This window comes from Manis pentadactyla, chromosome 5 (genome assembly GCF_030020395.1).
Source record: "Manis pentadactyla isolate mManPen7 chromosome 5, mManPen7.hap1, whole genome shotgun sequence".
NCBI lineage: Eukaryota > Metazoa > Chordata > Mammalia > Pholidota > Manidae > Manis > Manis pentadactyla.
In genome coordinates, this window is record NC_080023.1 from 134,191,806 (window position 1) to 134,210,180 (window position 18,375).

The 18,375-nt window shown below is 47.6% G+C and overlaps 1 protein-coding gene across 3 annotated transcripts in view; it reads left to right on the plus strand.

Annotated features, from left to right (window-relative positions):
- Positions 1–3,356, plus strand: part of SNX5 (sorting nexin 5) — a 36,481-nt gene extending 33,125 nt beyond the window's left edge. For all 3 annotated transcript variants that reach the window (XM_036892139.2, XM_057502698.1, XM_057502697.1), the window contains 2 exons: positions 1,995–2,080; positions 3,168–3,356. In XM_036892139.2, coding sequence (XP_036748034.2) covers positions 1,995–2,080; positions 3,168–3,218 — 137 coding nt within the window. In that variant the 3' untranslated portion in view covers positions 3,219–3,356. The remainder of the gene's footprint in view (positions 1–1,994; positions 2,081–3,167) is intronic.
- Positions 3,357–18,375: the final 15,019 nt, after the last annotated feature.

The following is an 18,375-nucleotide window of genomic DNA, read 5'->3' on the forward strand; positions in this document are numbered from 1 at the left end:
TGCTTAAGGCCCTTCAGTTGACAGTCAGGGAAGTAGGGGTGTTTGCACATGCATATAGCTAAGTACACACTCCTCCATTCCCTTTCTTGCTTTCCCCCATTCTAGAGTAGGGAACTTTTTAAAATAGCTTAACTTTAATGGGAGATGGTATACCATTTCCATTAAACTTGAGTGTAATAACTAAACTTTTCTATAGGGGAATCTCACTTCCCTGTAGTTCTCAGGTGCCATGGAATATGCCAGAGCAAAACATAAACAGTGTGTCATCTACGTACAATGTGGATGTAATTATGGTGCTCTTGTACTTGATTTACCCTAAAACTCGGGTTTCGAAATCCTATTTCCTTTTAAGACATTTTCCCAGAACATTTTCTTCCCTATGGTTCCAAAATCTAGGCATGTCTGGAAATGTCTTGATAATAGCAGTGAGCAAATAAAAGCTCTGCTGCTTTGTCTTGGCTCATATCTGTTCAGAATCAATGCTTTAACTGTAAGGGACAGAGCTTCTCTGTATAAAAACTTTGCAAATGGCATGCAGATAACACTCACATGGGCGTTGTCATGGGTTTTTTCAAAGTAACCTCCCTGCTGCCCTGAAATTCTTGCCTTTTTTTCAACATTCTCAGTTGAAATGTTAAGTTATTATATAGGCTAGATTTAGGGGTTCTCACAGGTTAGAGGGTATTAAAGAAAAACCACAAAGTTTCAAAATGATGCCAACTTAGACCTGTTCTTAAGATTGGTACCTGTGTTGTCAGATTGTTAAAAATGTAAGCTTGGATGTATGATATTTAAGTACAATAATGCTGAGATTAATGGGTCTTAACCTTTTGCCTTTGGTCCAAGTTCTTTCTAAGTTTTGTGGCTGAACTAATTAGTCTCCATTGAACAAGCATAGTACAAATGATGGTGTGGACAGGCATCATGGGAAACAGTGCTGAGTTCTGGTTTGTGTGCAGGCCGAGAGGAAGGAGGCAAGCTTGACTTGACATTGGGGCAGACCTTCTCAGCCTAGTGTATCCAAGGTATCATTAACAACACATAACTATAACATTTTTTGCAAGTTTTTACTTTTTAATGTGGCTGCTTGCATCTTATTTCTTTTGGACAGTGCTTTACAGACATGGTGCAGGAGGTATGGGCTCCTGAGAAGACCGGAGCCCCAACTTGAGCTCTGGCAGGGGGGTTTGGCCAGAGGCGTAAGGAGGAAGGCTACAGGGCGGAGAGCCTAAATCCATGAAGTTATGGGCACACTGGAGGGAGTGAGTGGCTGCTTTCAGTTTTCCATAATTTCTGCTAAGGCATTAAATCCTGAATTCTGGGCGGCAGTAGGAAAAGAAAGGATGGCTTATCCTACAGATCACATCCACAGAAAAGCTATTTAAACAAGAGTAGCACTTTTCAAAATTTAAAAATAATCATGAACACCCCCCCCCCACACACACACACACAACCCAAAACCCTTGCGTTGGTGCAAGTACGTGTGCCTCAACTCCAGCCATCTTGCCACAAGCATTGGTACCTGGACATTAAGGGCAAGGCTGCTTGCTTGTTAGGAGATGATCCAAGTAATCAGTAGCAGTAGCTGATGTCCACATTTTGACATGCGGTGATTGGGTGGTGGTGCTAATTTAAAGGCAATAGCAAGGACTTCTCAACAGCATAGTGCAAATGATGGTGTGGGCAGGCATCCTGGGAAACAGTGCTGAGTTCTGGTCTGTGCAGGCTGAGAGGAAGGAGGTGAGCTTGACTTGACATTGGGGCAGACCTACTCAGCCTAGTGTATCCTAAGTATCATTACAACACATCACTATAACATTTTTTGCAAGTTTTTAGTTTTTGTCTGTAAATTACTGGTGTGGGTCTCAGTTGGAGACACAATAAAAATGTGAGAAAGTGAGATGCCTCAAAGCCTTGAGGTCCTTTATTTGTAAAAATTATGTTGGAATGAAAATTGTTCAATTACTGATAAACTTTCTTTTTTTTTTTTATAGAACTAATCAATTTCAAACGAAAGAGAGTGGCAGCATTTAGAAAGAATCTAATTGAAATGTCTGAACTGGAAATCAAGCATGCCAGGGTAAGTGTATTCTTCAGATTAAGCCAACAACTCTTTAAGATTTTTTCAAGTTACTTCTCAGTTCGCACTGTCACCGGACAGGTGGGGTTGGTTTGTGGTCTTACTCCCCTGTGCTGTTCTGCACTCTGAAGAGCCTGGTCTGGTTAGTGAATGTGTCTGTCAGCCCTTACGAACTCTTCATTGTCTGGAGTTTACATGGAAGACATTTCAAAATGTGTTCTAGTTTGCTAATGTCATCTGATACTCCTCTTTAATTTAGAAAAGAAGAAAAACTTCCCTATACATAATTTAATGTCTGTAACTTAATTTGCCACAAAAAAGATGGAGAATGACTGTCAGTGCTGAGTGCACATTAAAATCCATGAGGGAGCTTCTAGGAATGTTTGGTGCCCAGAGCCAGTCACTCAGGTCTCTAGACAGCTCCTTGGGTAGCTGGATGCAGCAAAGATCGAAGCCCCCCCCACCCCCCCCACCCCCCGGAGCGCAGGAACCTCCGGAGCAGGGAACCATCACTGGCTGTCAGTGTTAGTTTAAATCAGGAAAATGTCCAACAGTTGTGGTGTATTGACTCCCTTTATTTTGCCTGCAGCAGTTATTCACTTCTTAGTCTCATGTTTGTTGGGGGATAACCTCCTCGAGTTGTAAAGTATCATTTATACATAAATCATACCCATAACATTCTGGGTGTTCTAAGTTTTCTGGGTTCCTTTAAAGTGAGAACTTTGTAGTTTGTGCAAAATCCTATCTAAATATTTATCATTTGTAATCTCATCTGTAACTAATTTTTAGCAACATTTTATCTTGTCTTTCCAAGACCATCAGCTTCAAAGAAAACTCATTTATGCAGCATTCAGGTCAACTCCAGGAAACCAAATTGGCAGGACTGGCTTGGGGTGGGCAACAGTCCCAGATCTAATGAAGGAGATTAACTGCCTAGTATGAAATGGGGTGAGGGGCAAAGGTTGTGGTTCAGTGTCTTCACTGAAGAAAGTCACCAACTCTGGCTGTTCTTAAAAGTTGAGGTGATGGGTTTGAGGACACCTTGGCCTCCAGGTTCATTGTCTGCCTTGATTTTGCTTTTCTCTAGAACAACGTCTCCCTGCTGCAGAGCTGCATTGACTTGTTCAAGAGCAACTGATCAGCCTGTTCTCTCAATGAAGGACATGATGGGAAAGCCAGTGTACTTGCACTTAAATCATTACCACAGAAGACTTATTACCTTTGACTTCAGTTTAAGATGATGTGAATAAATAATTTTGATTTCTAAAAATCTTAACACTTAACCATGTTGGTTTAAAAATGTTTCTATTGCATGCTACTTGGACATAACTAATCTTTTCCTTATGCATTTAATACCTCAAAGTGGGTAGAATCTTACATACTGGGTTCTCCTGTAACTTGACTTTTTTTAAAGAAAGGGTGAGGGTAACATGTGCCTTTTGTAAACAAATAGACAGTTGCCTGGCACATGCTGTCTCACTGTTTCATGTTTCCATGTCCCTGCAAATGAGTTATTTTAGGGTAGGTGCCAATGAAAACCAGTAATTCAGCTGCCTGTTGCAGGTACCATAGACATATCCATTCTTCATTGAGGTAATTTCCCCCCTTACTCTCATGGCTCCTTAGTTATCTTGTGAATTTGTACTATAAGAACAACAAGAAAATCTCATTTATCTTTATACACCCTTTTCAGCTCCATTTTTATAGTTGGGATATAAATATTTGAAAAGAGACAAGTATCTTAAGGTTATAAAAACAAATAATACAGCCTATTAAAGAATATGGCCAGATCTGCATTAAGATGTGAGCCCCCTCCCTAATGATGATGGGGGGGTATGTGTGTGCTTGGATTTTTTAAAATAAAATATATAATAAAGTAATAAACCATGCTACCATAATGGATTGTTTTGTGGAAAACAGGGCTCATGTGCCCCAGGACTGCAGCTGTAGTGAACCCTCCCTTGGTGGTGGTGAAGCCTTCAGCATCTCTGCTTGGAATCCTGGCTGCTGCTCTAATCATAACATGAATATTTTTACGACTACCGGACCCTTTTGATAAGGGCCCCAGATGTGGGGAGCTTTCTGCTCATGATCCATTCAGGTTTGCATCTTTGATGGGGTTTAACATAAGTGGTGCTGTGTCCTTGGAAAGGACCTGTCTGTCCATCACTGGTGATAGAGCACTTGTGCCTACCAGGTTTTCACAAGAGCCCTTGTGTCTCTACCAGGGGAGAGAAAGTTTGCTTTTGTCATTAACTGTTGGGAAGATACTCCTGTAAGACTTCTAGAAGTCTTGCCTCCCAGCCAAGTCTACGTAGTTCGAAGATTTACTAAATGGGCATGGCACAGTAGCTTCTAGCCCCTTCGTTTCAAGCGTGGTGCATGAAATGAGTGAATTTAAACACTCCAATTTAGGTTCCTAACCACATCTGTCCTTACCCATCACCCCATTCTCCCCACAGTTGCATGACTGTTGTATGTGGTTGGGTGGGTGATTCTTTAGTGTAGCTGGGTCATAACTGGGGCCTAGTTGCATTTTGCACCAGGTCTGCTGCTGGGTGTCAGGTGGCCAGGGTGCTGGGGTCTGAGTCCTGGCCCTCTGCTGAGCGGCCTTACCGGGCACCTGCACTGAGCCAGGCATACCTTCCGTAAACAGCAGTAATGGTTTAGGTGCCTCTCTAATTTGTACCCATGATCTCAAGTTTTAGGATTCTGGGTGTGTTTACCTTCTGTACTCTAGGCCTTGGATAACAAAGTCACAGTGGGTCTGATAAAATTTGTGAAATTGGGGTTCATGGTGAGGAATATTTCCAGGCCCTTTACTACCCATCCAGTCAGATGAATAGCCGTTAGGAGCAGTCTGATACTCAGTGTTATGAAGAACCAGGGGGCCAGCATTCTGAAACATGAGGGCAAGATCCCAACTGATCAACGTGCAGCAGAGCCTGTGGCGGGAGGGTGCAGGTCAAAGGGAAGGTGGCTTCTGTGTTGGCCTCGGCTGCAGGCAAGGCAAGTGGGAAGCTACCTGGCTAAGATGCAGGTGGGCTTCAGTAGGACATTTAGAAATACCTATTCAAGTCAATGGGTGAATTTGGGCTATGAGGATAATCTGGTGAGGTCTTTTGTTAGGGTGTTTTAAAGCCACTGAGTACTTTTAGGGCAAGGGTTACTTTGAGACTTAACAGATACAGGGAAGCTGCGTTGTGGCACATCCAACTGCAGTTCGTAGGTCATTTTTCCCTAAAGGGAGATGGGATGTAGATAAGGAAGGCCACCTGGTCTGTAAAGTTTTGGTAGAAAGTTGAGGTGACCTGGTGCTTTCATTGCCCTCACGATGACAAAACACAAGCGGTGGGCCAGCTGCTGCCCTACGTGTCCTCTTGTTCAACCCCTATTTTTCTGGGTGTCTCAACATTCACCTTGCCCACCCACTTTGGGGGTTTGTGAGGTTAATTTGAGAGAGTGCCTGGACCCAGCGCTGCACGGAGTGAGTTCCATGTGGAAGCTACTGTCCACAGATGGGAAGTAAGCACCTTGCACCACCAGCCTTCGCCTGTAGGCGGCAGAGGCACCCAGGGCAACTGCACCCTTTGGTTGAGGGGCAGCTGCCAGGGAGGCAGAATTGCTCCCACAGAATTGCTCAAATGATGGCGTAGCAGGAAGAGAAATGCCATGGCATCAGAGATGGCACGTTACTCCTGACGGTGTTGTCCCAAACCGGCAGGTCTCTCCAGGATTCATGTGGGGCTCAGATTCCTGTGACCCAAGACAACCTCCTGTTGAGGCCGCCCCTTCCCTGCTGGGAAGTTGACTTCTGGGACTGGTGTCAAACAGCTGCGAGGTAATGAGGGTTCAGAACCAAGCCATGTGACATGCAAGTAAGGAAGGCAGGACGCATCAGCTGGCAGTGACTGGTTATGAACTCAAGCCTGGGGATGGCAATGTCGAGGGGGTACCCTCCCTCATCCCATCCCCTCAACGCAGATAGGTTCCCTTTGCCCGTGGGCACGGTAGAAATTCCTTAGGCAAATTTTGGTTTGTCACCCTTCAAAGGCCTTTACCGTTTCTTGATCTTCATTTTTTACTTTAAAAGCAATGCTTTTTCTAAGGAATTCAAACAATACACACATGTATAGACCAAAAGTAAAAGTCCCCTATTTTTCTACATCTCATAAGAGTCAATTATTAAATAGGTTTCTGGTTTGTTTTCCTATCTGTATAATATGTATTGTGTTTTATAGGAAACAATTCAGTATGCCAGAGTCGGGTCATTTCTGGAGCTTCCTAACTGCTGAGTATCTCTCCCTTTCTGATGGTCTCCACAGTCCAGAGGCCTGAGCATCTCTTTGGCATCTTTGTCTTTCGTTGCCCAGGCAGGACCCCTGGAGACAAGGTGTAGTGGACGCCCAAGGCATCCTGGCCCTCCTGGCTGGCCCTCCCACCCTGTGCCCTTCTGCAAAGCATTTGCTAGTTAGAATGATTTACATAGCCATTTTAGGATAGTTTAAATTTTAATTTGGATTTTACTTCCATGCTGTACTTCATGCTTTACAAAGCTCCTTTAAAGCTGGTTAAACTGTGAGACCTGTAATACTCGAAACCCTCAGGAGAAGAGCCCCAGTCCCAACCCACAGGTGTTTTTATTTCTGATGGTTGCCTTCCAGCGTTCATTCATCTGGGACACTCCCAGCTAAAGGGGGATTGTTAGCATCCGTTATGGAGGTGGGGCTTGGGGGACGAGTGTAGGATTTATGCTGAAACTTTGCTGCACAGATTACATACAAGGCTGGCCAGCTGCTTATGTTTCAGGAACTGTTGATTACTGGCCTTATTTTTTAACTGCCACATCACAAAAATGACACATCCTGTTATATTGGTGGAGTTTGGAGATGGAATGAGGATTGTGTGTTCTCTGTCATGTCCTCTCCATGCTGCAAAACCACAGGAGGGGACTCTTCACATCCCACAGGATTGGCCTAAAAGAAGGCAAGATTTTTAACAGCAAATGAAAGCAGTGCTGCTGGGGCGTTAGGCTAGCACCATTACTCCTGGTTCAGGCACAGCACACATGGTAATTCTTGGCATACTTGATGGAGTCCCAACTCCCACTGCCCTGTCACGCCTGTAAGGGAGGGTTCTGCAAAGCAGTTGAGTGGTTTGCTGGAGTGTGGAAACTCTGAGCTAGAATCAGCCTTGGAAATTCCAGCTGGCTCCAGCTGCAGCTCCTGGGGCCTCTCTGCTGCTCAGAGCTGCTGACTATACCAGGAGCCCAGGATTTGGTCATGTTGGAAGGCAAGCAGCTGGACATGTATTTGGGGGCAGAAGGAGGAGGAAGAATACAGGGAAAAGATCCTCAGACGACAAGGGGAGAAGAAGGCAGTGAGCACACACAGGTGATGATGGATAAAGCCCCATTCCTTCCTTCCCTGAAGCTGATCTTGGCCTGCTCAGCGACTTTCCCCATGAGACAGGAAATCCCGAGTCTGGGAGGTTGCAAGGGAAACACTGGAAAGGCCTGCTGAGAATCCCTTTAGGGCTTGCACGAAGTGTTTTTCTAAAGTCTGGTTTCAGTCTGCAGCGCCTTTTGACCCCGTTGTCCTGTCTGCTAAAGCACTAGGAGGGGCAGGGGACATGAAACTGCCCAGATATGGCCTGCTTTAGAGTTGGTGGCCAGAGACGAAGCCCATGTGAGGTGCCACTGCAAATGTCCTTGTCCAGCAAGCTGAGGGGGAGGTAGGGGTAGGAGGGCTGGACTGGTCATGGCACTCTGGCCTCACCAGTACTGGCGGGTGTCCAATTCAGCTTAGCTGTAGCCTAGATAAGCTCTCCCTCCCTACTGTTATCTCTTAACATTTTAAAACCTAAGTCTGATCAGGACCCTCCTCTACAGAGCACCTTCCCATTACTCATGTGATGTAGCATCAAAGCACAAAGCTGTTCTGCGAACAACTACCCTGCCCTGTCAGATATGCTGCCCCCCGTTGGGGTTGTGTCTCCCAAAGGTGTCTGCAACAGTGTTTCCAGCCCCATGTGTTCTGTCTGCTTCCCCGTCATGGGAATCTAGTTCACCTCCCTTTAATCTGGGTTAGTGTGACACATTTGTGATCATACAATGGGACAGAAGTGCTGCTATGCTGGGAGAAGCCAAGTCACAGGCAGTAGAGGCCACATTCCCAGAAAAATCCATCCTTCCAGTCATCCCAGCCCTGGAACCAGGCTAGTGAGGGAAGGAGTGTGTTGGGTCACTGGTGTCCAATATAAATTTCTGTGTAATGAAAATGCTCTCTATCTGTGCTGCCCCCATACAGTGGCGATAAGCCGCATGTTGGCTAGGGTTTAGATAAAACTGAACATCCTGTTAAATTTGAATTTGAGATAAACAATAAGTACTTCTTTGGTGTAAGTATACCTCATGATATTTGGGAGATACGTATACTAAAGCAATTAATTTGTTGTTTATCTGAAATCTAAATGTACCGGGCCCCCTGCAATTTTATTTGCTAAGTCTGGCACTTCGAATGCAGCTAGTGCAACTGAGGAAGTGACTTTTAAATTGTTCCCTTTTAATTAATTTAAATTTAAATACCCACATGTGCTGGTGGCTAGCTACTCTTTGGACAGTGCACTCAGAGGAATTCCAGATGCAGTGAAGTGCTTCTTGTCACCCCAACAGTCACGTCTGCCCAGATGAAGCCCCAGACATCATATAATAGAAACAAGCTATTCCCACTGAACTCCATCCAAACTTTTGACCCACAGAATTCCTACCATAAAAGGATGGCAGTTGTTTCATGCACTGAATTTGTGGCGGTTCCTTCCTCAGTAATGGTGGCTGGAATGCCCCTGACCTCCCTGAGGAGAGACCTTCTCTCCTTGGACCCCTCCCTCATTCACACTAGCAAACCACAAGCACACATCTGCCTCAGGCCCTTTGCTCTGCCACTCCCTGTACTGGAATTCTCTCCCTGTATTCCCTTGGCTCTTCTGTCTGGTGCTTCTAATCTTTGCTCAGATCTCACCTTTCTGGGAGGCCCTCCACACCACAGTGTTTAATTCCTGATGCACTTCACTCTGTTAAAAATTTTTTTACCACAAACTTCACTGTCTTTACTCTCTCTGCAGAGCTTGTTTTCCATCTCTTGTGAACTCTAAGAGCAAGGAGAGTAGGCAGGGCTTGTCAGCTTTAGGATCTGACGTGCCTGGGTGCTGGAACAATACCCATACCACAGGGGTGCCCAGCAGGTGTTTGTGGAACCAGTGAAGGAACACTGAGTGTTGAGGTCTTTCCAAATGCCCCTCAAGTGCTGGGCACTTTCCCTGGACTCCCTGTAGGCTGAAGGTTTTATTCATTCAGCAAACACTCTGTGCCAGGTACTGTCGCAGGCCCTGGGGATACAGAGTGGCCGTGACAGGTGAGGGCCCTGTCCTTAAGTAGCCTCTATTCTAGGAGGGGGAGGGCCTGGGAGGGCGACCCCCAAATAGGCCATGTAACTTGGTGTTGGTGAACCAAGGGGTTGTGGCCACTTCCACAGGTCTAGTCTCAACCTGGCTATCGCTGTGAGAGAGTTCTTAAACGCTCATGCCTGGGCCCACCCCCGAAGGTTCTGATTTCCATGTTCCAAGTACAGCCCAAATCTTGGTAGTTTACAAAACTCACTTGGTAGTTACGAAATGCAGGTGGAATTAGAACCACTTTGTCCAGGTGAATTCTGGTGATTGCCTGTGGAGCCAGGGGTGCTCATCACCCCCATTTTATAGGTGAGGAAAATGAGGCTCAGAGACTCAGCCAAGCTGCCCACAGTCAAAGGTTGAGACATGGTGCAGCCAGGAGTCCCTCGGGTCTCCCCTTGCACAGAGAAGAGGATATCTGACCGGAAGGCAGAGGCTTGCAGCTGGGGCCCTGGGCTTTGGAGGGGCCCTCCGCCCGCAGGTGACAGATACCCACACGACCCCCAGGGCCTGCCTCCCTCCAGGGGCCTCTTCCCATAGCTGATCAGCTAAAAAGAGGCTCCGGGCCTCACCCCTCCTCCTCCTCTCTGATTTTATTGCCTCCTCAGCAGTTTCCCGAGACAAATTGCGGGTGGGGGAGGGTCCATTTTCAGTGGGAGGCCCCTCCCTGGCTGGATGAGAGGCACTGCTTTTCTGAACCTTCCTGGGCCCCTGAGGTGGTGGGCAAGGGGTGGCTCCCAGGCAGAGCCCCACAGGGTGGGAGAGGTGGCAAATGTTTTAGAGTAGGAGGTAGGGGCTTTCTATCCACCAAGTTCACCCCTGAGTGCCTTTTCAGACACTTTTAGAAATACCACAATAGCAGAGAGAGCAGGGGCAGGCCCCTGGAGGAGGCGTGGGCAGCGTCCCGGGTGCCCACAGCTGGCTCTCAGCTGTAGCCTCTCCTGCCTTGTGTCAGGGTTACCTGCTCTTGCCCATTGTCCTCCGGTCTTGTTCTCCCTCAGTATGAGAGTCCCCTGAAGAGGGGGGAAGCTGTCAGAGGCTTCTCTGCAGTGAGGGCTCTTTTAGTCCATATTAGGGACAGGGCAGACCCCAGGCCATCTGCAATGAGGAGAAAAGGTGGGGTCTCCTGAAGGCGGGGCAGGGAACAGTAGCAGGAGGTTCTTCTGTCCAGTGGTCTGAGGGAGCTCTGGGTAAGATGTGCCTCAAAATACCCCAATCTTTCTGTGTAAGTCACTCATCCTTGGGTTTCTCATGTGAATAATTAGGGGTGGGAGTGTCCTCACAGCAGATGGAGGGAAAGGGGCATCAAGTAGATAAGCATCTAAGTCCTTTTTATGCTCTAAAGGATGTCAGGTGCCACATTTGACCACAGTGGTCAAATGCCAGGAACAGTGATTCAGAGGAGTGAGGGTCCAGAGCAAGGCGCCAGACGGGGGATGCCCAGAGCTGGTCTGCAAGAAGTGGTCAGTGACCAGCGGAGAGGAGTCGAGAGGTAGGAGATGAACTCATCATTCACCCTACAAACCACGGGCCCCACCACATGCTAGGCATCAAGGATAGCAGGAGACAAAACAGACAGTGTCCCTTCGTCATGGAGCTTAAATTCTACAGCGAGAGTAGGGACAAGAGAAACAATAAACAATCACATAAACGAGGTGAGGTGAGGGAGAGTGAGGGGGGTGGAGCTGCTGTTTATGCGGACTGGCTGGTGGCCTCACTGGCAGAGACCTGGGGATGGTGAGGGAGAGAGGCATGTGGATATATGGGGGAAGAGGGTTCCAGGTCCAGTGAAGAGCAAGGGCAAAGGCCGTGAGGTAGGGACCTTTTTAGCATAGGTATCAGTAAGCTATTGATATATAACAAACTACCCCAACAATTAGTGGCATAAAATAGCAGCTGTTTATTTTGAATAGCTGGGCCCATCTTGCTGCTCAGGCAGCTGAGCTCACTTAGTTGTTTGAGATCAGCTGCCAGGTGTGCAGGGGCTGGGGGCTGGGGGCTGGGGGCGTAGAATGGCCTCAGCCAGGACAGCTCATCTCGGCTCCATGTGATCTCATCCCCAGCACTTCCAAGAGAGCAAGTAGAAGCCACAGGCCCTAGAGGCCTAGGCTCAGAGCTGGCACACCATCACGTCTGCCACATTCTGTTAGCCAAAGCAACCTCTAAGTCCAGACTAGGGTCAAGGAAAGGAAAAACCAGTTCTATCTTTTGATGGAAGGAGCTGCAAAGGTTGTGGCCACTTTCGTAAATTGCTGCCATCCCCCAGTGTTGCAGGTGAGAACTAGGGCTCAGAAATAAGGCATCAGTCTCTTGCTCAGGGCCACACAACCTCTGAGATTCAAGTGCATTCCTGCTGAACTTCATGGTTGGTGCCTTTTCTAATATAAATTGCCTCTTGTTCAGCAAGTTTCATAAACTTTTAAAAATTTCCCCCGAACTACATGTTAAGGTAGAAAATACAGAAAAGCAAAGTCAGTGCAATGGCAGGACCCAGAGGCGCTTTGCCGGAGTACCCTCTGCCTTTCTTCTGCACACACAGGTGTGAACCCCACCCCCGGCTCAAGCACACACATGCACTCGCTCTCTCACTTTTTCAGGAGGTGCCTTCTTTTTTAATGAAGACAATGTTTTTTAGAGCAGTTTTAGGGGAGGGCAAAGTGTGGGGAAGGTACAGAGGTTGCTGGTATCTTTTTTGTCCCACATGGGAATAACATAGAAGGAAAGAGTGGTCATAGGAGGTCCAATCTCTGGAAGGGTCAGAGAATTTGGAGATTGACCTTTTTTATTATAAAGAACCAGGACAAGCTTATGGATTAAAGACTGACTGCCAGTAACATTTGGGGGGCCAGATTTAGGTGGATCTTAAATGCCAGTGAGGATTTGGATGGCAGGTAATGGGGAGCCACTGAGGGTACAAGCAGGGCTGTGGTCTGTGTGTGGTGACCCGCAGGGTCTATGGCTGGGCAGGCCGCCGCACCGGTGGGGGCTGGAATTCCGGGCAAAGAGAGTTGGCATGCTGGGCTTGGGGTGTGCCGATGTGAGGGGTGTTGAGTTTGGAGTGGTGGGTGGGGGCATGAAAGCAAGTAGCAAGCCCTTTAAAGGCAATCAGGCAAACAAAAGGAGAGGTTGTGGGTGGCACCAGAAGGCAGAACCAGGTGTGGCGGGTAGGAGAGACAGGGAGAGAGCAGTGGACTCCACATCAGAGCAGCACTCACGATGGCTGAACCCCCCTGTGAGTTCAGGAGAGGGAAATGGACATGTGCTGGCTTTCGCTTACCAGCTGACCTCCTTCCTTTTTGCAGAACCCCCTGATTTTCCCTTGGGGTGCCTCTCCTCCATTTCCATACTCTGCCCTTCTGGCATTGCAGTTCTCAACCTGTGCTTGCAGCCGTGGCGGGTGCACTGAGGTCTGGCCCAGGAGAGCCTTCTCCCCCTCCAGCTGCAGTGATTGGCCTGTGAAGACTTGGTCACAGACAGAGACACCTGACCTTGCCAGGCCAGTGAGAGGCAGCCCTAGGGCTCTGGCTGCGCTGTTGGTTTGGGGACATGCTCACTGTTAGAGCAGCCAGGTGGGAATGGGCTTGTGTGTGCTGCAGGGAGACCCCTGTCCACATGCCAGGCACCATGCTGTGTGGGCCATCCAAGGGTCGGTGGTTCATCACTTTCCAGTGTGGACAGTGCCAGGAGAGAGGGAAGCCCAGGGGCTGGACTAGAGGTGGGGTCTCAGGGATGCCTTCCCATAGGAAGGGATTGAGACACCCGAAGCCCAGGGGTTATCTGGACAATGTATATTGGAGGGAGACATAAGTGTTCCCAGCCCACGAAGGAGGCAGGTCTGACTGCTCCACTCTGTGAGGCTATGCAGAGGTGAAGGCCAGGACATCCGGCTCTCCTCCCTGGCTGCCCTCACTCCCTGGGTGAGATCCCCTCTCTGGGGGTTCCAGCTTGCCCTTTTGTTAAATGCCTCTATTGGGCCTCACCTCATGGGGCATCTGAATCACAAAGGAAGGTACTAAAATACACATTCCTGGGCTTCATCCCTGAGTGTCTCGGGGGCTGGAGGGGTTCAGGAATGTGCATTTTTAGCTAGCACACCAGAGGCCACATTTTGAGAAGCTCTGTCTGATAATGACAGCAGGCCCTTTGGACCTGAGGGCCCAACAAGCACCCTGCTGAAGCAGGGCCAGTGTTTACCCAGAACGTTATGGCCCTGGCACTCTTCATGGATTACAGGCGGCCTCTTTGGGCCACACCTTTGCCAAACATGGAAGGCTGAGCCGCTGGCATGGCACACCATCCAGGTGGCCTGCCCCCAAAAGGCATTGAGGACCCCTGTAAGAGAGGCCATCCAAAGCCCCTGGGGAGGGGAGTGTGGTGGCCTGGGGATTCTCTGGAGCTCTCTCTCCAGCGTCCCTCTCTAAGCCACGCTTGCTCTGTAGCCTCACCACCTGGCCTTGTACTGCTTCTTGCCTTTGTCAATATTTATTTCTTCCCCAACCTCAAACAGCCTGGTGTTTGTTTAAAGGGTAGAACAGATGTGGCAGAGCTCGCTTCCACTCCCTGGCATTTCTGTGGGTGCTGCCTTGTTCTCCGTGTATTTACCTGCTCCAGTGCAGGGCCCCAGGCCTGATGAGAGCTTTCTCATGTCACTCTTGGCTCTGTTTTCCTTTCCCTCAGAGACATCTTGAACCTGTCCTCTGGCTCCACTCACATTGTTATCAGACCTATAGGCCTAGAACTGAGGTACTGGAACATTCTAAAGGTTCCTAAAATACCCCTCGATGGAGCACTGGCTCCTGATCCAAATTCAAGCAAGCCAGAAAGAGGTTGTGGCAAAAGTTTGTATAACTGAAACAGATGTACATCGTTTTCTATGAAATCAGGTGCTGGCATTGGCTGTGCCACAGCTCGGGCCAGGGGCCTGAGCACGGAGCCCCTGCTGCTCTTGATAAAGGTGGGAAGCCACTGGGCAGGCACTGAGCATTGTTTCTGCCTAATCTGTTGAGATGAGATCTTGTGATTTTCAACTGCTGCGAACCTCCAGGCATGTTTGAAGGATAGGAAATGCCTGGGCTCTGACTTCTCCACTCCCACATTTCAAAATATTTTGAGATCCGTTACCTCAGTTTTGAGCATTGCTCTAATCAGTGCAAATGTGGTGACCATTCCTATTCCAATAAAGACACTGCTGACAAATTGGACACTTCCTGCTATGTTTTTTAACTTTTACTTTGAACTTTATTCTGTATTTCTATATTCTGTATTCAGAAATGTAATAGTAAAAAGAGGTAGTGAATGTAGTAGAAAAGTTTCATGAATAGCACAATTTCCCCATATCGCTCTTTCTACCTGCTCCTACCCTTCAAAACCAGAGCCCACTGATCAAAACCAGCACATTAACCTTGGTACTAATAATACCCTTTCTTTTTCCCCTTTAAAAAATTGTTCAATTTATTTTTATTTTTCCACTTGAAATACAGCTGATATATAATATTATATTGGTTTTGGGTGTACAACATAGTAATTCAACAATTATGTACGTTAGTAAACACTAACCATGATAAGTGTGGCTCCCATCTGTCCCCATACTGAGGTATTGCAATATTGTTGACTATATTCCCTATGCTGTACTTCCATCCCTGTGACTAATTGGTACTAACACCCTTTATCAAACTAAAGACCCTGTGAGAATCTTATGTGCTTTTCCTCTAACATCCTTTTGCTCCAGGAATGCATTCAGGATCCCGCCTTTGTGTTTAGCTGCGTTTTCTCCCTAGGGTTCTGCTGTCTGCAACCGATCCTCCTTCATTCCTTGTCTTTCAGGACCTGGATGCCCTCAAAGAGTACCAATCAATTACTCTGCTTAACGCTCCTCTACTCAGGGCTGTCTGGGTCTCCTCGTGATTGGGAGGAGGTCGTGATTGGCAAGGGCACCCCACTCATGGAGCTAGGAGCACCGCGTGGGGTCATGGTACTGATGTGCCTTATTTCTGTCAGGATGGCCTGGATCTCTGGTCAAGTGGTCTCTCTCTGAAAGGCTTGATCTGAAATTAAATTTATGAAGCTATTTCTATCTCCCAGCCCCTGTGTAGTCAGAAGCGTCCTGGGAGAGATACCTTGAGACTATGCAAATCCCTTTGTCCTCAAACCTTCTACAGATTCTAGCATTTATCAGCAGATCTTATCTGCAACAGCCACCTTAGGATGTCTGCCTAATGCTGATTATCACTTCCTTCCACATGTATGGATTACATTTCCATTGTGGGAAAGAGCTGTCACTGCTGCTCCATCGGTTTATTTAATCTAGTAGTTTATATCAGTATGGATTTATGAATATTTTATTCTGTGGGTTATCGGACACAATCATTATTTTATTGTTCAAATCATTCCAGCTCTAGGCCCTTGGGAGCTCCTTTAGGGCTCCTGTATTCTCTCAACAAGCCTGTCTTTTTCTGGTTTTACAAGAAGTTCAAGGATTTGCTGCCAGCCTTTTTCAGCTAGTTGTTGGATACCCTCTATGAGTTCTGCAAACATTGTGACGTACCGAGGCCACAGACCACATCTTGTTTGGTATCAGTTATGGGTCATATTATGCACAAATCATATCCCTTGGTTGACTGCTGTGTTGGCAGAGCTGGTTCTTTGGAAGAAATTCCCACCATTTGGGGACTGGTAGTTGTAACTGTTGTGTTGGGAGCCAGTAAAATCAGGCAGAACCCAGGTAGGCTCCAACTCTACTGTCTTCTGCAGTTTATATTCCTTCTAACTTAAGTCTTCACACTGAACACTTAGGGTGCAAAAGTCCCAGAGTCCCCAGTTCACAGTGACCCAGGCTCCCTTTGCAGGGCACACAGAATCATGCCAAGATTTCATGATGATGACCTTGACCTTTGTCCAAGAGCTTTGCTAGATCTTACCAACAACTGAGAAAGTAAGTTTCTAGTTTAGGTGTCCCTGAAGCTGACCTTGTTAGAAGGATTCAAGTGCAAGTACTTTCTGTGGCAGGAGATCTCAGTGGGGTGCGGGGAATCAACACAGGGAATGAAAGGGGGCATTACTTATATTATTAAGCACATCATCCCTTTGTGCAGCTGGAGCCCAGCTCCACTGGAGAGCCCTGAGGGAGACAGTGCAGAAGCAGAGCTGTGGGTTCTCCTGCCCCCTCAGGAGCTGGGGCACTTATACATGGAGTTCTGTAGTTTTTCATTGAGCATCACTCCTGGGCATCTTAAAGTCTCCAGCACTTCTAAGCACACAGGCAGAGCAGGTGCTTGGCTCCCCAGAAAGTACTCAGGTGAAGCTGGGCTCGGAAACAGTAAGATTCCCCAGGATAGAGGTGGACATGGCACCCACTGTGGGCATGTCTGCATTTTATGGATGAAGACACAGAACACTTACAGGTGCAGAGAAGCGAGGTGACTTCCCTGGGGTCTCAAAATGGAGAGCTGGTACCTGAAGCTAGGAATATGGGTAAGGACTGTGTTAGATGGTTTAAAGTCTCCACCCAAGTCTGAAACTTTCTCCCTCTGCCTCTGCTTCTCGAGGCGAGTTCTCCACTGCTTGCTCGTTTGCCAAGAGGTGCACTCGCCTGGCAATGGCCTCCCAGGCTTGGCAGGTGCATATTTGCACAAAGACACGCCCAGCAAAATGAGTGTTGGTTTGGCCCAGTGTCTTGGTAGTTGCACATTCACTGTTTGAGTTGGAGGGGTACAAACCCCTGTATTTTTTCAGGAGGCTTCAGACTTGTCAAACCACCAATCAGCAGTGATGGAAGATTAGGTGAATACACAGAAGCAGCTCCTGGCTTCTCGTTTGCTTAGACTGTGGGCCAACAGAGGATCTGTTCCATTCTGGCCCCAGGTTCCTTGGACACCTCCACGAGACAGAATTTCTGGGCACTGAGATGCACTGTGCTGTGCTCCCATTTCTCACTGCTCCCCTCCTGGCCTTCCAGATCTAGTTCTTGGTTCCTATTCTGACTACCCCTCTGCCACTGCCCCAGTAGATTCCCAGCCTGTCCTCCCCAGGTACTATAGCACCAGAGCCCCCTTTGTGCATCTGGCAAAGGAGGTCTGAGCCAGCAGGCCAACAAATATACGTGCACAGCCCCCACCTCCATTTCCCACAGGAGGAATCAGTCATTAAAGAAGAAATACCTTTGCCTGGTCCACCTCCCAGGACTGCCTGGACCTTCAGAGGAGATGAGGTTACCACAGGATTATCGCAACCAGCACCTGGCTGACTTCCTGGGCTTGAGGCTTCAAAAGATATATGAACAGACAATAAGCATCTAAAAAGAAGCTCCATCTCATTGGTATTCAGGAACAGGAACTGAAGCAAGATAACAGCGATGGGGGCTGAAGAGGACCTAAGCCCTTTATGAGGGCAAATTGACTCTGTTGACTACAATAAAAGCGTCCATTTTCTATAACCCAGAGAATCACTTCTTCAAATCCACAGCAAAGAGACGCTGGCACACCAGGATAGACATAGGTATGCTCAAGGCTGTTCACTAAAGTAGCGCTTCTCAGCAATCTGTTGGCAAGATCCAACCTTTATTTCCCATCTGTTGCAAACTTGTACTAGAGAAATGCAATCTTAAAAATCAAAGACTTACAAAGTATAAGCCTCCGATTTTTATTGTGGGATTCAACATAACATTACTCTGTACATGTGCTATAGCAGTTTCTCAGAGCTTACCCCCTATTTCTTTTCTTATCTCATCGTAGGTTGCAAATAAATAGCTTGTGGGCCAGCCCCAGGCCCTGGACCACAGACTGAAGAGTACTGATCTGCTGTGTGGCTTGCAAAACAAACAAAACTGGAAAGAAGCTCCATAGAAAAAT